Genomic DNA, 26136 nt, shown 5'->3' on the forward strand with positions numbered 1-26136 from the left:
GGAATTTAAACTGCTTAACAAGCACGTGACAACCAGGCGGTTCCGGAGGGAATCACTCCGCTCCGTCATTGCCTCACTGTCTCAAAGAGTTTTTCCTAACATCCATAGACATTAGGATGCTTATCTCCACGTGCCGATTGCTCCAAGGCACCGGCGTTGGCTACGGGCATAGTTCGTTTTGTAGCCCTACCCTTCGGCTGGCGACAGCCCCACGGGTTTTTCACCAAGTTCATGGCAGCAGTGGGAGCAGTCCCGCGCTCTTACGGTCACTCTGTGATCCCTTTCTTGGACAATCTACTTGTCAAGGCACTCTCTTTTAGAAGCATGCCAACACAACCTGAACATGGCGCTGGACCCTTCCCAGAGTTTCGGGGAGGTCTTTGACTTCTTCTAAGTTGAACCCAATCGCTGGCATATCTTGGCATAGAGTTTTCACACTCTCTCAGTGATAGTGAATTCCGCTGGACAAACAGCGTTCACTACAGACGAGGGTGCAGTCTCTCCTTCAAGGAGGCGCCTCATCCAGAGGCGAGCCTTTTCACGCAGTTTCATCTGCGTCCGCATCATTAGAAGATTCTTCGCTAAGGGGAAGGAAGTCGATGTTCCTACACAGTAACGTCCCCCTTTCACAGACGGTCAAAGACCGTCTTCAGAGGAGTCCACTCTTCAACTCAGTGGTCTAGAGCTCTGGGCAGTGTATCTTGCACTGCAAGCTTTCCTGCAGTGGCTGGAATGCAATCAGAACCGAATTCAGTCGGACTATCCACAGCGGTGGCGTACACATTCCGGACGTACAACACTAGGAAGCAAGTCTTCCTCAGTCGCGAGGACGTGGACGCAGGGGAATGGGACCTGCTCCCGTTTGGCTTCAAGAAATCGGTAGCCGCGGGATGAGGACGGACGTCGACATCATGGCGTCTCGGCAACTACAAGGTCTCGATTTTCATGGCGGGAGCTCTGACGACAGGCGCCTTGGCTCAAGATTGGTCGCAGTTCCAGCTTCCGATTGCTGCCGCACTATTCTCGTCGCCCCAGACTGGCCGAGGAGGTTGTGGTACCGAGATCTGTGGCATCTCACCGTCAGTCGACTGTGAGCATTACGTCAGGGTCACAATGAGACGGGCTCGCCAGCCGCGGTTTGCCAAGATATTCCACAACTCGTGGAAGATATTCTTATCTTGGTGTTTTGCTCAGGGAGTGTATCCCTGGCCATCGGCTTTGCCTACTTTGCCTGCCCTCCTGCACTCTGGTCGGGAAAACGGTTGGTCGCTCGGCTCCCTTTAAGGGCAAGTCTCGGCACTATCCGTGTTGTTTCAGAAGCGTCTAGCACGTCTTCCTAAGGTGCGCACGTTGCTACAGGGAGTGTCATATTGTGCCCCCGTACGAGCGGCCGTTAGATCCATGGGATCTGAACGAGGTACTCGTTGCTCTCCAGAAGCCGCCTTTCGAGCCTCTGATGGGAGTTTCCCCTTTCTCGCCTGTCACAGAAAGTGGCTTTTCTAGGGCGATCACGTTTCTTCGGCGAGTGTATGAGCTGGCAGCTCTGTCATATCAGGCTCCCTTCCTGGTGTTTCACCAGGACTAGGTAGTGTTGCGCTCCATTCAGGAGTTTCTCCCTAAGGTAGTATCCGCGTTTCAGCTTAATCAGGATATATCATTACCTTCATTTTGTCCTCATCCGACTCACCGGTTTGAAACGGGTTTACATTTGTTAGATCTGGTCAGAGGACTCAGGATCTACTTTTCCCGCACGGCGCCTATGCGCCGATCTGATGCACTGTTTGTCCTTGTCGCTGGTACGCGCAAGGGATTGCAGGCTTCTAAAGCCAACATGGCTCGATGGCTCAAAGAACCAATTCTTGAAGCCTACCGTTCTGCTGAGCTTCCGGTTCCATCAGGGCTGAAGGCCCATTCAACCAGAGCCGTGGGTGTGTCCTGGGCATTACGCCACCAGGCTACGGCTCAACAGGTGTGCCAGGCAGCTACCTGGTCGAGTCTGCACATTTTCACCAAACATTATCAGGTGCATACCTATGCTTCGGCGGATGCCGGCCTAGGTAGAAGAGTACTGCAGGCGGCAGGGGCCTCCCCGTAGGGGAGCGCTGTCTTGCAGCCCTATCAAGAGGTATTTATTTACCCACCCAGGGACAGCTTTTGAACGTCCCAATTGTCTGGGTCTCCCAATAGAGCGCTGAAGAAGAAGGGAATTTTGTACTTACCGTAAATTCCTTTTCTTCTAGCTCTTATTGGGAGACCCAGCACCCGCCCTGTTGTCCTTCGGGATTCTTGGTTTGTTGCGGGTACACATGTTATTCATGTTGAACGGTTTGCAGTTCTCCGATGTTATTCGGAGTGAATTTGTTTAAACCAGTTATTGGCTTTCCTCCTTCTTGCTTTGGCACTAAAACTGAGTAAGCCCGTGATCCCACGGGGGGTGTATAGCCAGAAGGGGAGGGGCCTTACACTTTTTAGTGTAATACTTTGTGTGACCTCCGGAGGCAGTAGCTATACACCCAATTGTCTGGGTCTCCCAATAAGAGCTAGAAGAAAAGGAATTTACGGTAAGTACAAAATTCCCTTCTTTGCTCACCTGGGGTTGTTGTCAGACAAAAAAAAAATCTTGGAAAAACAGCTTCTGCCGCCTTAGTATTGAGGATGCTTTGTGATAGCCAGTAGGAGTTGAAAGGGGTTAACTTGCTGCTCTGCTGTGCAATAAAGATGAATGCTGGATCTTCAATATGTGGCTTTATTCTATACTTCCTTCACCAAGATCATCCCATTTACCTAAATGATCCTGATGGAGGTTACTCAACAATTCGTAGCATAAAGTCACATAATGAAGATCCAGCATTCATGTTTATTGTAGAGCAGAGCGATAATTAACCCTATCCACTCCTACTGGCTATCACGACATTTTCTCATCTGAACAGCATTTAAAATCTGTGGCTAGACCTCAAAAGAGCAGTGCATGCAAGACGAGCCAGGAATCTCCCAGAACTGGAAGACGTTTCCAAGGAAGAATGGATGAAAATATTTGAAAGACTCTTGGCTGGCTACAAAAAGCGTTTACAAGCTGCGATACTTGTCAGAAGGGGTACTACTAGATACTAACCATGCAGGGTGCCCAAACTTTAGCATCAACCCATTTTCCTTTTGTTAATTTTAAAAATTTAAAAGATCAAAATATTATTTCCTAAAATACAATGGAAATGTGTCATCTAATGTGCCTGCTTTACATGTTGCAATTAATTGTGCGATCGCACCCGCCCCCATCGTTTGTGCGGCACGGGCAATTAGTTGCCCGTGTCGCAGAATGCTGTAACCCCCGTCACACGTACTTACCTGCCAAACGACCTCGCTGTGGGCGGCGAACATCCACTTCCTGAAGGGGGAGGGACGTTCGGCGTCACAGCGACGTCACACAGCGGCCGCCCAATAGAAGCGGAGGGGCGGAGATGAGCGAGACATAACATCCCGCCCACCTCCTTCCGCATTGCTGGCGGCCGCAGGTAAGCTGTGTTCATCGTTCCCGGGGTGTCACACGGAGCGATGTGTGCTGCTTCGGGGACAATTAACAACAGGACGTGTGATTTTTAGAAAATGAGCGACATGTCAACGATTAACGAGAAAGTGAGTATTTCTGCTCGTTCATAGCTGTGTCACACTACGATATCACTAATGATGCTGGATGTGCGTCACTTACGTGACCCCACCGACATCTCGTTAGACATATCGTAGCATGTAAAGCCCGCTTAACTTTTATGCCTTTTAGAGATCTACAACTTGCTTAACTGTTCACAATAATAGTAATTTTAACCAGTGGTGCCCACATTTTTGCATGCCACTATAGTCCTCTGTCAGCACCTAAAGATTGATTTGTGTGTGTATGTATAGGGAGAGACTTGTCGTCAGTCTAGCTAAGTAGTCGAGAAGAAGTCGGCAGGGACTTACCGTATCTCTTGAACTAGTTCACTTGTCCTGGCCGCACTTTCAGCAGTTTTTAACTGCAACTCCTCAGCGCTTTACAGTAAAATGTAGATTTTTAGAATGCAGCCCTGAGTCGTGCGGCCGGCCCCCTGAGTCGTGCGGCCGGCCCCCTGAGTCGTGCGGCCGGCCCCCTGAGTCGTGCGGCCGGCCCCCTGAGTCGTGCGGCCGGCCCCCTGAGTCGTGCGGCCGGCCCCCTGAGTCGTGCGGCCGGCCCCCTGAGTCGTGCGGCCGGCCCCCTGAGTCGTGCGGCCGGCCCCCTGAGTCGTGCGGCCGGCCCCCTGAGTCGTGCGGCCGGCCCCCTGAGTCGTGCGGCCGGCCCCCTGAGTCGTGCGGCCGGCCCCCTGAGTCGTGCGGCCGGCCCCCTGAGTCGTGCGGCCGGCCCCCTGAGTCGTGCGGCCGGCCCCCTGAGTCGTGCGGCCGGCCCCCTGAGTCGTGCGGCCGGCCCCCTGAGTCGTGCGGCCGGCCCCCTGAGTCGTGCGGCCGGCCCCCTGAGTCGTGCGGCCGGCCCCCTGAGTCGTGCGGCCGGCCCCCTGAGTCGTGCGGCCGGCCCCCTGAGTCGTGCGGCCGGCCCCCTGAGTCGTGCGGCCGGCCCCCTTTAAAAAAAAATAATCACAAGTTCAGTATTGTAGAATATATCTGTAGGCTAACTATTTAATTTTTCATCCTTCTTTCTTTTGCCACGTGATGACTCTCTTACTTTATAACAGGATCATTTTTCTTGCTCTTCTCTAGAAACATATTCTTGAAATGTGCTCTTTTAGAGGAAGTTTTCAAGGTAGAAAGTGTATGAAGAATTGTAAGCAAAATGACTACACTGTTTTACTAATGAGTGCCTTCATGTAACGAAACTTAAGTATAGAGACGTTCTGAATGTTGAACCTCCCACAAAATGGTTTTTACCTACTAATTTTATCCCAACCTAAAAGATTTGCGTTTGTGACGCTTTTATGATAAAATTAGCTTCTACAGAACACTTGTGCTCTGCGGAGAGGGTTACAACTGCTACAATGAGGCAGAAAGTGGGCTTTTAGGGATCTTTGTCATACTTTTTGTTCAGTAATTGAATTATGCTACATAATCTCTAAAGCATGTGATATTATTTATTTATTTATTTATTTATTTATTTTTTTAAATTCATCTTTGGATCTTATTTGTTTTTGTTGCGCTAGATTTAAAATACAACTAATTTCTAGCCCTGACAACTAACAAAAATGGCACTTTGGACTTGATTCATTAACCTCTTCACCTGCGGCCAATTTTCCGTTTTCCGTTTTTTTTTTTTTGCTACCCTTCTTCAGAGAGCCATAACTTTTTTTTTTTATTATTTTTCTATCAATCTTGCCATATGAAGGCTTGTTTTTTGTGGGGCGAGTTGTACTTTTAAATAAAACCATACTTTTTCCCATATAGTATACTGGAAACGGCAAAAAAAGTTCCAAGTGCGGAAAAATTGCAAAAAAAAAAGTGTGATTGCATGATTTTTTAGATATTTTATTCAGTGTTCACTATATGGTAAAACTAATGTGTGGGTGTGATGCCTCAGGTCCGTACGAGTTCGTCGACACCAAACATATATAGGTTTACTTTTATATAAGGGGTTAAAAAAAAATCTGAAATTTGTCCAAAAAAAGTGGCGCACTTTTTGCGCCATTTTCCACGACTTGTAGCGTTCTCATTTTTGGGGCTCTATGGCTCAATGACTGCTTATTTTTTGCGTCTCGAGCTGATGTTTTTAATGGTACCTTTTTTGCGCCGATGCTATGTTTTGTTCGCATGTTACTAAATTTTGCGCAAAAGTTGTGGCGACCAAAAAACTTAATGCTGGCGTATGGATTTTTTTGCCGCTATGCTGTTTTCCGATGAGATTGATTTGATTTTATAATTTCATAGATCGGCATTTCTGAACGCGGCAATACCGAAAGTGTGTATATTTATTTATTTTTTTAACCCTGCAATTTTCAATGGGCCAAATGGGGGTATGATTTGAACTTTTTAAAACTTTTTTTTTATTTTTTTTTTATTTTTTTTATATCTTTACTAGTCCCCCTAGGGCAGTCATGGCAAACCTTTCACAGGCCGAGTGCCCAAACTGTAGCCCTAAACCCAATTTTATTTTCAAAGTGCCAGGCAATCCTATTATGTAATAATTGATTTTAACCTTACCTTTGCAGTCTTCTCTTCAGCAGGGGGCATCACGCTCATGCATGCTTACCACACATTGAAGCTGAGCCCCTGCCCTTTCCAGACACAGCAGTTGGATTGATGTTTCTGGAAAAAATTGCAGCATATTAGACAGAGATTTTAGCATGGAATGCAATCAGATTTCACCCTATACCGTATTTTTCGGACTATAAGACGCACCCTCGTTTTAGAGGAGGAAAAAATAGAAAAAAAATTAAAGTAAAAAAATGTGGTCATGACAGTTATTTTACTGTTGACAGTGTTCTGGAGGAAATAATATCCCCAAATTCTGTACTCATATCCCCCATTCTGGGTACCTTCCAGGTATATATGGCCCCCATCGTGGAATATGTATGTTCCCCATCATTATATGTGTGATCCTCCAATATGGTGTGTGTATAATAAATATAATATATATGTGTGTGTGTGTGTGTGTGTGTGTGTGTGTGTGTGTGTGTGTGTATATAAATATATATATATATATGATCCAACCCCATCCAGGTGTAAAGTAATGCCTTTATATACTATATTATTTATTGCCTTAATTTTACTGATGTGATGCTCACCATGCTTCAGTTTGGTCCTGGCACTAGAAACAGTCTCCCATATCTCGAGGACCTGCAGTGATGTAATGAAGAGGCGGGCCACTGCGCTGTTCTGTGCTGCTTTGGCCCACCCCTCTTCATTACATCACTGCAGGTCCTGCTGTTACGGGAGACTGTTTCTAGTGCAGAGGCAGGAGCAAAGTGAAAGCAATGTGAGCACTCAGCACAGAGACTGCAGGCTGTGCTGTGAACGTATGCTGTGCTCTGGCCAGAACACTGCAGTGATCTGCACTTCCTCCTGGCCAGACATGACTGCAGCGACACCCTGCTCCTGCCTCCTAAACAGTGGACACACAGTCTCCGCAGCTGCTGCAGGAAGTCGGCGGCTGGAGCACTCATGTGTGTCCGCTGTTTACATTAAACAAGTATTGATTTTCTGCTGCTCAAACCTGCTTCTAGTCACTGACTGAAGAGAGCAGAGAGGTGGGCGGGGAACAGCTAATGAATATTCCTTTACTTTAAGCAGCGGGTACACGTGGTTTCTCCAGCCGCCGGCTTCCTGCAGCAGCGACCCTCCCTTCCTCCTGTGATCCCACTGCATAGCGCTGACTCCCCACAGCTCCCTACCCCGCAGGTACCCCGCTTTGACATTCAGACTATAAGACGCACCCCACAGTTTCCTCCCAAATTTGGAGGAAAAAAGTGCGTCTTATAGTCCGAAAAATACGGTAATCCACATCTACATTTCAAAGTCTGAACATTTTGCAGTCCCATAAAGGCGTACGAGTTGCTCCCCTCCCCTTTCATTGTATAGCTATGTCCCCCTTACTGAGCCGCCACTTGGTAAACATGTCCCCCTTACTAATATATATTTCCTACATTCTGCTATATTTGTCCCCATCATGGCCCCATTCTGGTAAATATACTTCATCTTGGTAAATGTCTTCCATCCTGGTAAATGTACCCCATTCTGGCATGTTCCCCCCCCATGCTGGTAAATGTACCCCATCCTGACATATTGCCCATCCTTGTAAATGTTCCTCATCCTGGTAAATGTTCCCCCATCCCGGCATGTACCCCATTCCTGGTAAATGTCCTCCATCCTGGTAAATGTTCCCAATCCTGGTTAATGTACCCCCATCCAGGTAAATGTCCCCCTTCCTAGCATGTACCCCCTTCCTGGTAAATGTTCCCCCATCCTGGTAAATATTTCCCATCTTAACATGTTCCCCATCCTGGTAAATGTTCCCCTTCCTGGTAAATGTATCCTATCCTGTCATGCATGTTTTCCCCATCCTGTCATGCATGTTTTCCCCATCTTGTCATGCATGTTTTCCCCATCCTGTCATGCATGTTTTCCCCATCCTGGCATGCATGTTTTCCCCATCCTGGCATGCATGGTTTCCCCATCCTGGCATGCATGGTTTCCCCATGCTGGCATGCATGGTTTCCCCATGCTGGCATGCATGGTTTCCCCATGCTGGCATGCATGGTTTCCCCATGCTGGCATGCATGGTTTCCCCATGCTGGCATGCATGGTTTCCCCATGCTGGCATGCATGGTTTCCCCATGCTGGCATGCATGGTTTCCCCATGCTGGCATGCATGGTTTCCCCATGCTGGCATGCATGGTTTCCCCATGCTGGCATGCATGGTTTCCCCATGCTGGCATGCATGGTTTCCCCATGCTGGCATGCATGGTTTCCCCATGCTGGCATGCATGTTCCCCCCCCCATGCTGGCATGCAGGTTTCCCCCCCCCATGCTGGCATGCATGGTTTCCCCCCCCCCATGCTGGCATGCATGTTTCCCCCCCCCCCATGCTGGCATGCATGTTTCCCCCCCCCCCATGCTGGCATGCATGGTTTCCCCCCCCCCCCTTCCCATGCTGGCATGCATGTTTTCCCCCCCATGCTGGCATGCATGGTTTCCCCCCCCCCCCTTCCCATGCTGGCATGCATGTTTCTCCCCCCTTTCATGCTGGCATGCTTCCATTCTGGCACTGGCCCCCCATCCCCACCTTGGCACAGCTGCACACAAGTTATAACAAAAGCCTAAAAAACACACAACTCACCTTCCAGCACCCGCTCCACCGCTGCACGCCGCTGGGTCCTCAGTTCCTGCACGGCCAGAAGACGTCATTACGCCGACGCTGCTTACTGATGCTCCTCCATCTCCTAGGCAACAGACCTGCGGACTAAGAGAGGAGGAGTGTCAGAGCGAGGAGAAATGTCCCTCCGCTCCAACACAGCTTTGAACTGCCGTCGCGACCACGCCAGCAGATCAAAGCGGCAGGATGAGGACACCGCGCGTGACGGCAGAAAGGGCTCTGTGTGCCCCTGCTGGCACGCGTGCCATAGGTTTGCCATCACTGCCCTAGGGGGTTAAAAGGATCAGCAGTCTGGTCGCTCATTTTGTTGATCACCGCTACACAGCTCTGATCACCATTAATTCCTATTTTTACTAACAGCACTCAGCCGAGTGAAACAGGAAGTGACTCATGCTAGCTACAGGAGTCGTCACATATGACTCTGTGCTACCTTGACAACCATTGGTTACAGTGATCACGTCACTGCAACAGCGATGGAGTGAAGATTTACCGCAACCTGGATTTAAATGACACTGACATTTTGACAGCTCCATTTAAGGGGTTAACAGGCGTGGGTGGAATGCGGATCCACTCCTGTCTGCGAGGCACACATATCAGCTGATTTCAACAGCTGACATGTGTGCGGTTCCCTGCCGATTGCCAGCAGCAGCCGGCAGGGATTACACTATGGCTGCTTAGGAAGTAATTTTACTGCCCGCGGTCGTTAAGGGGTTAAGACTGACGTTTTTGTATGCCAGTCTAGAGGTGCATGCGGGAATAAGAAGCTCAGAAATTAAGAGGCGTACACCACTTAATTCAGCGCATCATATTACTGGCGTGCACCTTGTCACAAAAAGTTGCCCATTTTACCTGAAAATAAAAATAAAACTGCAAGTCTCAAAATTTGTGCGCAACATAACATTGCTTAAAATAAATTGTGAATTTTTAGTCTTTTATGGCAGTTTTCTGGTGTAAATACTTTGAGGAATCTGGGATTTTGTGTCTACTGAATTTACCGATGGCCTCTTTATATTTCTCCAATAACAGTCTGGTGGTGGGGGAAGGAGACCTCATTACAGACCCTCAGCATGAAGCGTAGCGGCAAATAACATCCATACTCGAGGTCCTGACTGTAAATTACATTAGTGTTTCAATATATGGGAAATGCTTCATTTGATGATATTGCAGGGAAATTGAATGCTGAAACTGGGTTCGCACATTGTCTCCAAGACCGTGCTTGACTGTAACAGTTTTGTTGTGAAACAGACGATTAGCTGCTTAGTTGAAAATCAAACCTCTTTTACCTTCGAGGGTTTGAGCCATATAATGATCTGCATGTTCGCATGGTCTTGGCCGCAATATGTGAATCAACTATTTCATGGTTCCTAAACAGATCACCAAAGATCCCAGCAGTCGGACACTATCATTATCTCAGCAAAAGTGGATTGTTCACAGAGCGTCAGTAGCAAATACAGAAATAACTACTAATTAAAGAAGACTTGTCCTCATCTAAGCAAATATTTGCATTTTTTTTTTTATAAAATGCCAGTTCTGGAGTGTTTTTTGTTTTTTTTTGTTTGTTTTATTTTTTTTTTCTGTTTTTTCTTTTTCCTTTACCTTTTACCTTACCTTTTACCTTCTTCATATAATGAATTGCTGTTATAGGCCATCTTTGTTCTTTGAATGGTGCATATTAGCTATCTAATTTCCAAATGTAAATAGGTATGTTTTACCCAGCTGCTGGCATGCATTCATTTGAAATTTTTTGCAGTGTTAAATATTTTGAAGTTTATTTGTTGGATCCTTTCTGTAGTTATGTTTTTATGTTTTGGAGTTGTCCTCTATCCTCTTTGTGGGACGTACTTTGTGAATAATTACAGTATAATAAAGCACTGAGATAAATGTCTTGTTGCAGACTTGCTTTAACCTCATAACGACGGCCGTACGACTTAAAGCGGCGGCAAAACAGGGTACTTATTCTGTTCCGCCGCTTTAAAGCGGCGGCCCGAAAAAACCCTGGAGCGCCCCCCAGCGACCGAAAATCTCGGGGGTTTCAGCTACCGGGGGTAGCTGAGACCCCCCAGATTATGAATCGGGGTGTTTTTTTTGGACCCCGATCATGTGATCGGCGGTATACACCGTATACCGACGAACACATGAAAAAAAAAGAAATGGCCGGTAAAACTGATTTCTTTTTCATCTGACATGATCAAACATGTCAGATGAGATAGAAATCTAACCCCCTAGTGCCCCCAAAGCCCCCGGTACCGGAGAGTCCCCCCACCCCCACCCCTACCCCTACCGGACATCCAAAATGGCGCCGAAGCGCACAGAAAACTGCCGCCGGCGCCGGCTCTGCAGTCATTTCCCTCCGATCTGAAATGATCAAACATTTCAGATCGGAGGGAAATGTCCTCCCCCTGACCCCTCCTCCGGTCCACCGGAGTCCTCTGGTCACCGGAGCCCCCTCCGGTTCTCCAGAGCCACCACCCCCCTCCCCCCTCCGGAGCGTGGAAGATGGCGGCGCACAGCGCGCGGCCGCCTTCATTCTGCTCTTTCTGCCGCATGTGACACGTCACATGCGGCAGAAAGGTGTCCCCAGGTCCCACTAGGTCACCCCCCCCCCAAGCCCCCGGTTATACGTTACCTGTCTGCCGCTCCGGGCCCGCGATCGCCGCCTCCTTCTTCAATGCTGGCGGCGCATGCGCAGACAGCGGCTGTCAGCTGGATCCCTGCAAGCAGGGATCCTGCTGACGTCGCTGATGCACAGGCTCCACTGTGGACCGGGGGAGGGTGAGTGCAGTGATCTGCAGCCACACTCCTCACATGGAGAGGCTGCTGTTCCAGAAAATGGGGGGTACGTTCTGTGAGCGTGCCCCTCATATTCTGGAATGAGGTTACTGCAGGTCACTCTGCCCTAGGTTGGACCGGGGCAGTGTGAGTGCAGTATTCTCAGATTACTGCACCCACACGGCTCATGGAGAGCTTGCTCTTCCAGAAAATGGGGGATACGTTCCCTGAACGTGCCCCCCATATTCTAGAAGATCCAGAGTCGGCGCGGGACCTCCAAAATGGATTACAGCGACCGGAATTTCTTTATTTTCAATAAATTGGTAAAAGAGGAATGTTTCGGGGAGTGTTTTTTCAAATAAATTTTTTTTTTGTCTTTTTTTTTTTCTATTACTGACTGGGTTAGTGATGTCGGGTATCTGTTCAGATGCCGTGACATCACTAACCCCAGGGCTTGATGCCAGGTGACATTACAGCTGGTATCAACCCCATATATTACCCCGTCTGCCACCGCACCAGGGCGCGGGATGAGCTGGGGCGAAGCGCCAGGATTGGCGCATCTAATGGATGCGCCACTTCTGGGGCGGCTGCGGCCTGCTATTTTTAGGCTGGGAAGAGTCCAATAACCATGGCTCTTCCCACCCTGAGAATACCAGACCCCAGCTGTCTGCTTCACCTTGGCTGGTGATCTAATTTGGGGGGGACCCCACGTTTTTTTTTTTTTTTAAAAAAACGCCTGGGGAGCCCTCCAAATTGATCACCAGCCAAGGTGAAGCTGTCAGCTGTGGTTTGCAGGCTACAGCTGTCTGCTTTACCCTAGCTGGCTATCAAAAATAGGGGGGACCCCACGTCGTTTATTTTAATTATTAATTTTTTGGGGGGCTAAATACAAGGCTAGGCACCCTTTAGTGCCACATGAAAGGCACTAAAGGGCGCCAGCTTAGAATATGCAGGGGAATGGGACGTTATATTTGTTTGACATCTATCCATTCATCCATTGTAGCATTTTACGCTGTGTGCCCACAATCAGGGTTTGCAGCGTTTTGGGCGCAGAGTGTTTTCCCTGTGTCCATAATGCTGCGTTGTGCAGTAGAAGCACAGTGGAAGGATTTTTAGAAATCCCATGCCCAATGTGCTTCTTTTCTCCGCAGCATAAACCGACCTGTGGCGCAGCTTCCCGAGCCTCAGCATGTCAATTTATGCTGCGGAGATGAGTGTTCTCTGCAGGTAGCATAGAGCTCCACAGCGGCCTGAACCCAAATCGTGGGCTTGGGCAGCTGCGTTCTCCCGTGGACAACACTCACATCTCTGCAGGAGGCTGACACTGTGTACTAGATGCCGTGTCGCTGGATCATGGCCACAGAGCCTAACAGTGAGACATTTGTTGCTACAGCAACATTTTTGTGAAGTACCTGTGGATTCAAAATGCTTACTATACTCCTGAATAAAATCCAGTTTCCAAAATGGGGTCACTTGTGGGGGTTTTCTGATGTATAGGTACCCAAGGGGCCCTGCTAATGTGACATGGTGCGCGCAATTTATTTCAACTTTTCCAGAATTCAAATGGTGCTCCTTCCATTCCAAGCCCTCCCATTTATCCAAACAGAGGTTTTTGGCCACATGTGGGGTATCCCTGTGCTCATAAGACATTGGATAACAACCTGTGGGGTCCACGGTTTGTTGTTGTCTCTTGAAAAAGTGAGAAATTTGATGCTAAAGCAACAGTTTTGTGAAAAAAATGAAAATTTTCAATATGGCAACCTAAGCTTATCAAATTCTGTGAAGTACTCGTGGATTCAAACTGCTCACTATACACCTTGATAAAAGCCTTGAGGTGTCTTGTTTCCAGAATGAAGTCACTTGTGGGGGACCGCCACTGTTTAGGCACCTCAGGGGCTCTCCAAATGCAACCTGGCGTCCGCTATTGATTCCAGCCAATTTTGCAGTCAAATGGCACTCCTTCCCTTCCGAGCCCTGCCATGCGCCCAAACAGTTGATTTCCACCACATATAAGGTATCGCCAAACTCAGGAGAAATTGCACAATAAATGTTATGCTGAATTTTTTCCTTTTACTCTTGTAAAAAAAAAAGCTACCTGGTTGAAATAACAATTTTGTGGTAAAATTTTATTTTTTTTTTTCATGGCTCAACGTTATAAAATTCTGTGAAGCACCTGAGGGTTCAGGGTACTCACCAAACATCTAGATAAATTCCTTGAGGGGCCTAGTTTCCAAAATGGGGCCACTTGTGCGGGGTTTCTGCTGTTTAGGTACCTTAGGGGACCTCCAAATGCGACATGGTGCCCGCAATCTTTTTCAGCCAAATTTCCTTTCTAAAATTCAAATATTGCTCCTTTCGTTCCAAGCCCTCCCATTTGTCCAAACAAAGGTTTCAGACCACATGTGAGGTATCACCGCGCTCATAAAAAAGTGGTTAACAAACCTTGAGGTCAAATTTTTGGAATTACCTCTTGAAAAAGTGAGAAAATTGATGCTAAAGCAACATTTTTGAGAAAATGTATTAAAATTTTCAATATGACAACGTAACGTTAACAAAATCTGTGAAGTACCTGTGGATCTAAAATGCTCACTATACCCCTAGATAGAAGCCTTGAGGGGTCTAGTTTCCAAAATGGTGTCACTTGTGAGGGATTTCTTCTGTTTAGGTACCTTAGCGGACCTGTAAATGCAACATGGTGCCCGCAATCTATTTCAGCCAAATTTGCTTTCCAAAATTCAAATATTGCTCCTTCTGTTCCGAGCCCTCCCATTTGTCCAAACAGAGGTTTCTGACCACATGTGGGGAACAAGTTTTGAGGTCCATTTTGTTGTGTTATTTCTTCTAAAAGTGAATAAATTTGGGTTAGAGCAACATTTTTAGGTAAAATTTAATTTTTGCTTTTTTTCATTCCACATTGCTTTTGTTCATGTGAAGCACCTGAAGGGTTAATAAACTTCTTGAATGTGGTTTTGAGTACTTTGGGGGGTGCAGTTTTTAGAATGGTGTCACTTTTGGGTATTTTCTGTCATCTAGGCCTATTGAAGTCACTTCAAATGTGATGTGGTCCCTAAAAAACTGGTTTTGTAAATTTTGATGTAAAAATGAGAAATTGCTGATAAACTTTGAACCCCTCTAACTTCCTAACAAAAAAAATTTTTGTTTCCAAAATTGTGCTGATGTAAAGTAGACATGTGGGAAATGTTATTTATTAACTATTTTGTGTCACAGAAATCTCTGGTTTAACGGTATAAAAATTCAAAAGTTGAAAATTGCTAAATTTTCAAAATTTTTGCCAATATTCAATTTTTTTCATAAATAAACACAAAAAATATTGTCCTAAATTTGGTACTAACATGAAGTCCAATATGTGACGAAAAAACAATCTCAGAATCACCGGGATCCGTTGAAGCGTTCCAGAGTTATAACCTCATGAAGTGACACTGGTCAGAATTGCAAAATTTGGTCTGGTCATTAAGGTGAAAATTAGCTCCGTCACTAAAGGGTTAATGTACTGATATTTGGTAGTAAGAATACTGGGAAGCTTGCTCTGTGTTGTAACAGGTCCTTGTGTTTTCTTGTAGGAAAGAGCTCGAAGATGTAAAGGGTAAGTATTATATACTTTCTATATCCTCATTTCTGCTGTCCCAATGTATGTGTGCCCATCCACTAAATCCTTCACCTCCAAGGATGCCATACTTTTCATGTTCTTATATTATCAAAATGTCTATGTGAACAAGAATACATCAAATAAATAAAAATATCTTGGGTTTTCAGTTATTTTACATTTTTGGAAAAATTTCTTTAAAAAAAAAATAATTGCTTGCTGACGAGTTGTGTGTTTTATGTGTTTTGGTCAATGTAGTAATGAAATGGCTTCTGCCGCCACAATATATGTAACCACTGTGTAATGACTGCATGCAAGCTACCCAACTTTAACCATGTTTGGAGCATGTTTTCTTCAAGAGGGTCTGTCCGAGTCAAAAGTAGCCAATATTTTTACTTTTTTTTTTTCTTAAGTCTGCCATACTGTTCTAGAGATATGGGCACTTTTTCTTTAGTGCTAATTTATGTTTTTTTACCAAGAGATCTCTGCTCACAGGATAATAATTTAGAGCAGCCAAAATGTTGTACAGAACCTTTTTTAGCCCCAAATTTTTTTTTTAATTTTTTTATTTTCGCAATGTAACAGGAGAAAATGTACCATACAATTTGTTCAATTTCTCCTGAGTACACAGATACACCATATGTGGTGGAAAACTACTGTTTGGGTGCACGTCAGGGGTCGGAAGAGAGAGTGCCATTTGACTTTTGTAGCGCAAAATTGGCTGGAATAGATGGTGGACGCTATAGTGTTTGCAGAGCCGATTATGTGCCTGAACTGTGGAAACCCCTCAGAAGTAACCCCATTTTGGAAACTACACCCCTCAAGGAATTTATCTAGATGTTTGGCGACCACCATGAACCTCCCGGTGCTTCACAGAATTTTACAACATTGAGCATAAGTGACCGCATTTTAAAAATTGCCCCCTCAATGAATTCATCCAGTGGTACAGTTAGCATATACCGTATTTCTTTGTCGCTCCATTGGGAGACCCAGCCAATTAGACAATTGGGTGTATAGCTTCTGCCTCCGGAGGCCACACAAAGTATTACACTTAAAAGTGTAAACCCCTCCCCTTCTGCCTATACACCCCCCCGTGCATCACGGGCTCCTCAGTTTTTATGCTTTGTGCGAAGGAGGCACACATGCACGCAAGCTCCACAATTTAGTCAGCAGCAGCTGCTGACTATATCGGATGGAAGAAAAGAGGGCCCATAACAGGGCCCCCGGCATGCTCCCTTCTCACCCCACTCTGGTCGGCGGTGCTGTTAAGGTTGAGGTACCCATTGCGGGTACATAGGCAGGAGCCACATGCTGTGTTCGTTCCCCATCCCTTAGGGGCTCTGGGCGAAGTGGGATCCTAACCGGTCTCCAGGCACTGGGACCGTGCCCCCTCCGCAGCCCCTGGGGGAATCTGCTGGACAGGAGCCGGGTATCGTCAGGGACAGGGCCCTGCTACTCTGAGGTACTCTGTGTCCCCTTGGGGACGGCGCATAGAGCGCCTGTGTTATGCACGCTGCAGCAGCTGCTGGGTGTGTTAGTGCGCCGGGACTACCGCGCTGGCCGCGCTTGTTTGCCGGCCGCGCTTATAACTTTAGTCCCCGGCTTCTGCGGCCTAGTACCGCATACTCCCGCCCCCAGGCCTACCAGTCAGGGGAAGGGCGGGACGCTGCACTGGACGTCAGCGCTGAGGGCTGGAGCATACTTTGTATCCTCCTCCCCCCTCACTGAGCACCGTGGGGCACCAGATTCCCGCACTTTCTAAGGCACGCCCACGGCCCCCTCCTCCCCTCAGAACGCTGTCAGCCATTCCTATCAGCACTTCTGACGCTGGAGAGGAGAGACAACACAGCTCTGGGAGGCCCAGGCAGGGAATCTGGTGGTCACACAACCGCTGCTGGCGGTCGGTAAGCCGCACCTGTTACTAGGTGCTGGCCCCCCTGGGTGCCGAAGTGTATATTTATATGCTTATATTCTATACATTTACTCTATACGGCCGCACGGCTTGTTTTTGGCTATATACCCTCTCTGATTGCACTCAGAGGAGACAACAGCATGTCGTCCGCAAAAAGCAAAGGTGCCAAGGCACAGGCTTACTTTGCAACCTGTACCTCATGTGCGGCTATGCTACCTGCAGGTTCCACCTACCCTCATTGTGTGCAATGCTCGGCCCCGGTGACACTCACTCAGCCGGAGCCTCTGCCACTGGTGGCCCAGGTGGAACCACCTGCTGCCACTGTCCAGGTGACAGGGACGGAGTTTGCAGTCTTCGCTGACAAACTTGCTGAGTCTATGGATAAATGGTCTGCTAAGATACTAGAAGCCTTGCAGTCCAGACCGGTAACACAGGCCCCGGGCACTGTTGAATCATTGACCCCAGGCCCCCCTCGGTTGGAGCAGCAAAGTGCTCCTGGGGCGACTCATAGGTCCCACAGTGAGGTCTCCGACGCGGACCGCAGTCCCAGACCGCCTAAGCGGGCTCGCTGGGAGCTTCCCTCGACTTCATCACACTGCTCAGGGTCTCAGCAGGAGGACTCCCTAGAGGATGAAGCGGAGGTGGCAGAGCAGGACTCTGATCCTGACGCCGCTCTCAACCTGGATACACCTGAAGGGGACGCCATAGTAAATGACCTTATAGCGTCCATCAATCAGGTGTTGGATCTTTCTCCCCCAGCTCCTCCGATTGAGGAGTCCGCTTCTCAGAAGGAGAAATTCCATTTCAGGTTTCCCAAACGTAAAATGAGTGCGTTTCTGGATCACTCCGACTTCAGAGATACAGTCCAGAAACACCGAGCTTTTCCAGATAAGCGCTTTACTAAGCGCCTTAAAGACACACGTTATCCCTTCCCCCCTGACGTAGTCAAGGGTTGGGCTCAGTGTCCCAAGGTAGACCCTCCAGTCTCTAGACTGGCGGCTAGATCCATAGTTGCAGTGGCAGATGGTGCATCACTCAAGGATGCCACTGACAGGCAGATAGAGCTCCTGATGAAATCCATCTATGAAGCCATCGGCGCGTCCTTTGCTCCGGCATTCGCAGCCGTATGGGCACTCCAAGCTATCTCAGCTTGTCAGTCTGAGATTAATGCAGTCACACGTGCCTCTGCTCCGCAGGTTGTGTCCTTAACATCTCAGGCGTCGGCGTTTGCGTCCTACGCCATGAATGCTGTCCTGGATTCTGCGAGCCGTACGGCGGTAGCATCCGTCAATTCGGTGGCAGTCCGCAGGGCCATGTGGCTACGTGAATGGAAGGCAGACTCTGCTTTCAAAAAGTTCTTAACCGGGTTGCCATTTTCTGGCGACCGCCTGTTTGGCGAACGATTGGATGAAATCATTAAACAATCCAAGGGAAAGGACTCATCCTTACCCCAGTCCAAACCAAACAGACCTCAACAACGGAAGGTGCAATCGAGCTTTCGGCCCTCGGGCAGGTCTCAATTCTCCTCGTCCAACAGGCCACAGAAGGGTCAGAGGAACTCCGATTCATGGCGGTCTAAGTCACGCCCTAAGAAGAACGCCGGAGGAACCGCTCCCAAAGCGGCCACCTCATGACTTTCGGCCTCCTCAAACCGCATCCTCGGTCGGTGGCAGGCTCTCCCGCTTTTGCGACGCCTGGTTGCCACACGTCCAAGACCGATGGGTGCGAGACATTTTGTCTCACGGTTACAGGATAGAGTTCAGCTCTCGTCCTCTCACTCGTTTCTTCAGAACATCTCCTCCCCCCGAGCGAGCCGATGCTCTTCTTCAGGCGGTGAGCACTCTGAAGGCAGAAGGAGTGGTGATCCCTGTTCCCCTTCAGCAACGGGGCCACGGTTTTTACTCCAACTTGTTTGTGGTGCCAAAAAAGGATGGATCTTTCCGTCCCGTTCTGGACCTAAAACTGCTCAACAGACACGTGAAAACCAGGCGGTTCCGGATGGAATCTCTCCGCTCCGTCATCGCCTCAATGTCCCAAGGAGACTACCTGACATCAATCGACATCAGGGATGCTTATCTCCACGTGCCGATTGCACCAGAGCATCAGCGCTTCCTGCGTTTCGCCATCGGGGACGAACACCTTCAGTTCGTGGCACTGCCTTTCGGCTTGGCGACAGCCCCACGGGTCTTCACCAAGGTCATGGCAACAGTGGTAGCAGTCCTACACTCTCAGGGACACTCGGTGATCCCTTACTTAGACGATCTGCTTGTCAAGGCCCCCTCTCAGGTGGCATGCCAACACAGCCTGAATATTGCTCTGGAGACTCTCCAGAGATTCGGGTAGATCATCAATTTTCCAAAGTCAAAACTGACACCGGCCCAATCACTGACATATCTCGGCATGGAGTTTCATACTCTCTCAGCGATAGTGAAGCTTCCGCTGGACAAACAGCGTTCACTACAGACAGGGGTGCAATCTCTCCTTCGAGCCCAGTCGCACCCCTTGAGGCGCCTCATGCACTTACTAGGGAAGATGGTGGCAGCAATGGAGGCAGTTCCTTTTGCGCAGTTTCATCTGCGTCCACTTCAATGGGAAATTCTCCGCAAATGGGACAGGAAGTCGACGTCCCTCGACACGAACGTCTCCCTTTCTCGGGCAGCCAAGGCCTCCCTTCAGTGGTGGCTTCTTCCCACTTCGTTGTCGAAGGGGAAATCCTTCCTGCCCCCCTCCTGGGCGGTGGTCACGACGGACGCGAGTCTGTCAGGGTGGGGAGCGGTCTTTCTCCACCACAGGGCTCAGGGTACCTGGACTCAGCCAGAGTCCTCCCTTCAGATAAATGTTCTGGAGATGAGGGCAGTGTATCTAGCCCTAAAGGCGTTCCAGCCGTGGCTGGAAGGCAGGCAGATCCGAATTCAGTCGGACAATGCCACGGCGGTGGCATACATCAACCACCAAGGCGGCACACGCAGTCGGCAAGCCTTCCAGGAAGTCCGGCGGATTCTGCTGTGGGTGGAAGCCACATCCTCCACCATCTCCGCAGTTCACATCCCGGGCGTAGAAAACTGGGAAGCAGACTTTCTCAGTCGCCAGGGCATGGACGCAGGGGAATGGTCTCTTCACCCGGACGTGTTTCAAGAGATCTGTTGCCGCTGGGGGAAGCGGGACGTCGACCTAATGGCGTCCCGGCACAACAACAAGGTCCCGGCATTCATGGCACGTTCTCAAGATCACAGAGCTCTGGCGGCAGACGCATTAGTTCAGGATTGGTCGCAGTTTCAACTGCCTTATGTATTTCCTCCTCTGGCACTGCTGCCCAGAGTGTTACGCAAGATCAGGTCCGACTGTCGCCGCGCCATCCTCGTCGCTCCAGACTGGCCGAGGAGGTCGTGGTACCCGGATCTGTGGCATCTCACGGTGGGCCAACCGTGGGCACTACCAGACCGACCAGACTTGCTGTCTCAAGGGCCATTTTTCCATCTGAATTCTGCGGCCCTCAACCTGACTGTGTGGCCATTGAGTCTTGGATCCTAGCGTCTTCAGGGTTATCTCAGGAGGTCATTGCCACTATGAGACAGGCCAGGAAACCAACGTCCGCCAAGATCTACCACAGGACGTGGAGGATCTTCTTATCCTGGTGCTCTGATCAGGGTTTTACTCCCTGGCCATTTGCCTTGCCCACTTTTCTGTCCTTCCTTCAATCCGGAATGGAAAAGGGTTTGTCTCTCGGCTCCCTTAAGGGACAAGTCTCGGCGCTCTCTGTATTTTTTCAAAAGCGCCTAGCCAGGCTTCCACAGGTACGCACGTTCCTGCAGGGAGTTTGCCACATAGTCCCTCCTTACAAGCGTCCGCTAGAACCCTGGGATCTGAACAGGGTGCTAACGGCTCTTCAGAAACCACCTTTCGAGCCAATGAGGGATATTTCTCTTTCACGCCTTTCGCAGAAAGTGGTCTTCCTAGTGGCAGTCACATCACTTCGGAGAGTGTCTGAGCTAGCAGCGCTGTCATGCAAAGCCCCCTTCCTGGTGTTTCACCAGGACAAGGTGGTTCTGTGTCCGGTCCCGAACTTTCTCCGTAAGGTGGTATCCTCTTTTCATCTCAATCAGGATATCTCCTTACCTTCTTTTTGTCCTCATCCAGTTCACCAATGTGAAAAGGATTTGCACTTGTTAGATCTGGTGAGAGCACTCAGACTCTACATTTCTCGTACGGCGCCGCTCGGATGCGCTCTTTGTCCTTGTCGCTGGCCAGCGTAAAGGGTCGCAGGCTTCCAAGTCAACCTTGGCTCGGTGGATTAAAGAACCAATTCTTGAAGCCTACCGTTCTTCTGGGCTTCCGGTTCCTTCAGGGCTGAAGGCCCATTCTACCAGAGCCGTGGGTGCGTCCTGGGCTTTGCGGCACCAGGCTACGGCTCAGCAGGTGTGTCAGGCGGCTACCTGGTCGAGTCTGCACACTTTCACGAAACACTATCAGGTGCATACCTATGCTTCGGCAGATGCCAGCCTAGGTAGGCGAGTCCTTCAGGCGGCGGTTGCCCACCTGTAGGAAGGGGCCGTTTTACGGCTCCATTACCGAGGTATTATTTACCCACCCAGGGACTGCTTTTGGACGTCCCAATTGTCTGGGTCTCCCAATGGAGCGACAAAGAAGGGAATTTTGTTTACTTACCGTAAATTCCTTTTCTTCTAGCTCCAATTGGGAGACCCAGCACCCGCCCCTGTTCCCTTCGGGCTGTTGTTCTTTTGTGTACACATGTTGTTCATGTTGAATTGTTCCTGGTTCATGGTTTTCAGTTCCCCGAACATCCTTCGGATTGAATTTACCTTAGACCAATTTATAAGTTTCCTCCTTACTGCTTTTGCACCAAAACTGAGGAGCCCGTGATGCACGGGAGGGTGTATAGGCAGAAGGGGAGGGGTTTACACTTTTAAGTGTAATACTTTGTGTGGCCTCCGGAGGCAGAAGCTATACACCCAATTGTCTGTCTAATTGGCTGGGTCTCCCAATTGGAGCTAGAAGAAAAGGAATTTACGGTAAGTAAACAAAATTCCCTTCTTTTCGGACCATAAGACGCACTTTTTTTTCCCCCAAATGTTGGGGGAAAGTTGGGGGTGCGTCTTATGGTCTGACTATAGGGCTGCGGCCGGAAACGAGGGTGCTGCGGTGGAGCGGGTCATCGTGGGCACGAGCAGGCAGCAGCAGCGCCTGCCGTGACCACGTGGGCCCGCTCATTACATATGCACGCCCATCCTCCCGCCCATCTCTCAGCGCTGAAGCCGGCACTGACAGGTGGGCGGGAGGATGAGCTGGGACGCGCGCATAGTAATGAGCCGGTCCGCATGATCACCCCTGGCAATTACAGCCTGGAGTGATCATGTGTGGCTGTATTCACTGCCCCCCGCGCGTCGTCATCAGCGCGGGGTGCAGTGAATCAGTACACTCACCCGTCCCAGTGTGTGGAGCGGTCCCCCTGCAGCACGCGATGTCTTCCTGTCTGTGCCAGTCAGCTGATCTGTGCTGATCGGCACAGACAGGAAGACATCGCGTGCTACAGGGGAACGGCTCCACACACTTCATTGCCGATGAGAGGAAGATGATCGGTGCTGGAGGGAGTGAGGAAAAGGTGAGTATAAACGTGTTTTTTTTTTTTTTTTTTCCTCTGTGCTATAGGATACAGGCCATATACCAGGATGGTATATGAGCACGATGGGGGCATATACCAGGATGGGAGTATATGAGCAGGATGGATGGGGGGTATATGAACAGGATGGATGGGTATATGAACAGGATGGGGGGTATATGAACAGGATGGGGGGTATATGAACAGGATGGGGGGTATATGAACAGGATGGGGGGGTATATGAACAGGATGGGGGGGTATATGAACAGGATGGGGGGGTATATGAACAGGATGGGGGGGTATATGAACAGGATGGGGGGGTATATGAACAGGATGGGGGGTATATGAACAGGATGGGGGGTATATGAACAGGATGGGGGGTATATGAACAGGATGGGGGGTATATGAACAGGATGGGGGGTATATGAACAGGATGGGGGGTATATGAACAGGATGGGGGGTATATGAACAGGATGGGGGGTATATGAACAGGATGGGGGGTATATGAACAGGATGGGGGGTATATGAACAGGATGGGGGGTATATGAACAGGATGGGGGGTATATGAACAGGATGGGGGGTATATGAACAGGATGGGGGGTATATGAACAGGATGGGGGGTATATGAACAGGATGGGGGGTATATGAACAGGATGGGGGGTATATGAACAGGATGGGCGTATATGAACAGGATGGGCGTATATGAACAGGATGTGGGAGTATATGAGCAGGATGGATGGGGGAAATATCAATAGGATGGGGGTATATGAGCAGGATGGGGGTTTATAGCAGGATCATATACAAGGCAGGAGGATCATTACCAGGATGGGGTACCTTAGTAGAGAATTTGGGGACATTACCCCCATAATAGTGTCAGCAGCAGATCCTCGCCCCATAACAGTGTGTCATGACCACATTTTTTTGCTTAAAGTTTTATTTTCCTCCTCTAAAACCAGGGTGCGTCTTATAGTCCGGTGCGTCAAGTTTATACTATTAGGTCCTGAAGAAAAAAAATAATTGCATATGTGTATTTTATTTGGTTTGGTTTTTTTTTGTAAATATGTTTATTGGTTATAATATTTTTTTTCGTTTTCCTTGTTGTTATATATATATTTTTATACCTAGTCCCAGGATGGGACATCATCTTTCTCTGCTCTGATTGCTGATCTAATACTCTGCAATGCTTTTTACACTGCAGGGTGTTAGATCACTGAATCGGATACAGGATGGAGGTGTTTTGGGTCCTGCTCAAGGCAGCACCTTACAGACCTCCATACCTGGGGGGCCCTGCAACCATTTTGTGGCCCGGGGTCACCATGGAGGCCATTGGCACGATGTGATCTCTTTGTGCCAATGGAAGGGAAGAAGGAGTACCCTCCCTCTGGTAAGTAGATCGGTGCCACTGTTGCTATTGACTGCAGCATCAGAGGGGATTAACGCCCACGATCGGTACTAACATCATTACAGAAAGGTGTCAGCTATCATACATAGCTGACACCCACTGATAATTTCACTGGTGCGATTGTAGCACTGTGCATGTATGGCGCCATACATGGCCGGCGGATGTCATGAAGGGGTTAAAGACCATAACAATTAGCACGAAAGAAAAAGTACCATATCTCTAAAATCATATGGCAGACTTAGAAATTTAATAGCAGCATAACCACGGGAGCAGAATATATGACATCTCAACATAATCACAGGCCTATCAATAAAATAAGTAAAGCTGCTGGATACTCATTTACTCTTTTGGCAGTGTTCAACAAAATGGTTTTGTTTTTTTTCTTTAGTGCCATAATGACCTATTTGAAAAAGTAGGCATGACTCTATAGTGTTCACCTGTCTGAGTCTGGACGGTGGAGCTTGAGACTTTGACCAGTCAAATGGGCAGCAACTTATAGAATGTTTAACAGGGAGAAATGCAAAGTCATATATCTTGGCAAGAATAATGAAAAGAGCATATACAGCATGGGAGGAATAGAGCTATCAAACAGCATGTGTGAAAAAGACTTAGATATACTAATAGATCACAGACTGAACATGAGTCAACAGTGTGACGCAGCAGCAAAAAAGGCAAACACCATTCTAGGATGTATTAATAGAAGTATACAGTCTAGATCACGTCAAGTCATTATCCCCCTTTACTCCTCTTTGGTCAGACCTCATCTGGAATATTGTGTCCAGTTCTGGGCACCACATTTTAAAAGACCTCAACAAACTGGAGCAAGTACAGAGAAGAGTGACCAGAATGGTGACTGGTCTGCAAACCATGTCCTATGAGGAACGGTTACAGGATTTAGGATTGTTTAGCTTGCAAAAGAGAAGATAAAGTAGACAACTCTTTTTTAAGGAATTTCAGAACAGCGTTTATAGTATAGAAGTGGAGGGGCAGCAGAAGGCCCCGCGGCCCCTTTATTTTTACATGCCAGTAAAAAGCCTGGGGAAGATTTCCACCAATAACATACTGTTGGTATATCCTGAGCATTGGTTATCAGGATACATTTCTGGAAAACCCAGTACTGGATCCTATGTATGACTGAGAAGGGAGGCGTTACTTGGCCGAGAATCTTTTTCTTTTTTTTTTTTTTTTTTTTTTTTTTTTTTTTCAGTACCATTTATCTAAATTTAAGTGACTTTTTACCTCCAATCTGTTTGCACATGGATTACATACAAATTTTTTAGACTTCAAGTATTTGCAGTATTTCCACTCATGACTTATTTCTGTCTTCTGCCCTATCCAGCATCTGCGGATTACAGAACACAATCCAAGTCTTACCTGTAGTCCTCCGCATATTGTGTGGGTAATTGGAGATGCTTTTAGCTTGCTTTTGTCTGAATATTTTGAAACAGAACATCCATGATGGGCTGTTTTGTATAGGCACATTATAAGAAGCGACTGTGCTTCTGTAAAACCTTTATCTGCTAATATCGCCTATAATTGCCTATGGTACATTAGAGCTGAAGGACTAGAGGCAATTATGGTTTAATTATGAGAAATAGCGGTCTCTACCCCGAGCAGCTCTGATTTGTTCGGGTTGGCTTGTCACTTGTAGCTAGATTTGGCTTACTATTTCCTACTGATGTTACTGGCCTATTGAAAATACAATTGCCGTGTGTATTTGCTGTTTTTAAGCATGATAAAAAATGCATACTACGCTTTACAGAACATTAATTTGAGTGATCTACATTTGTAATGTGTTTCTACTATAAGTGCATAGTAATTGCTCAATAATAAAGGAGGCTTTACACGCAGCGACATCGCTAGCGATGTCGCTGTTGAAAGCACCCGCCCCGGTCGGTTGTGCGTTACGGGCAAATCGCGGCCCGTGGCGCACAATTTTGTTAGGAGCTGTCACACGGACTTACCTGCCTAGCGGCGTCGCTGTTGCCGGCGAACCGCCTCCATTCTAAGG

General features: G+C 48.2%; 1 protein-coding gene across 3 annotated transcripts in view; it reads left to right on the top strand.

Moving 5' to 3' along the window:
* DTNBP1 (dystrobrevin binding protein 1) overlaps positions 1–26136 on the top strand; it is a 206401-nt gene that overhangs the window by 83123 nt on the left and 97142 nt on the right. For all 3 annotated transcript variants that reach the window (XM_075314732.1, XM_075314731.1, XM_075314733.1), the window contains one exon: positions 15172–15194. In XM_075314732.1, coding sequence (XP_075170847.1) covers positions 15172–15194 — 23 coding nt within the window. The remainder of the gene's footprint in view (positions 1–15171; positions 15195–26136) is intronic.

This window comes from Anomaloglossus baeobatrachus, chromosome 6 (genome assembly GCF_048569485.1).
Source record: "Anomaloglossus baeobatrachus isolate aAnoBae1 chromosome 6, aAnoBae1.hap1, whole genome shotgun sequence".
Taxonomy (NCBI): domain Eukaryota; kingdom Metazoa; phylum Chordata; class Amphibia; order Anura; family Aromobatidae; genus Anomaloglossus; species Anomaloglossus baeobatrachus.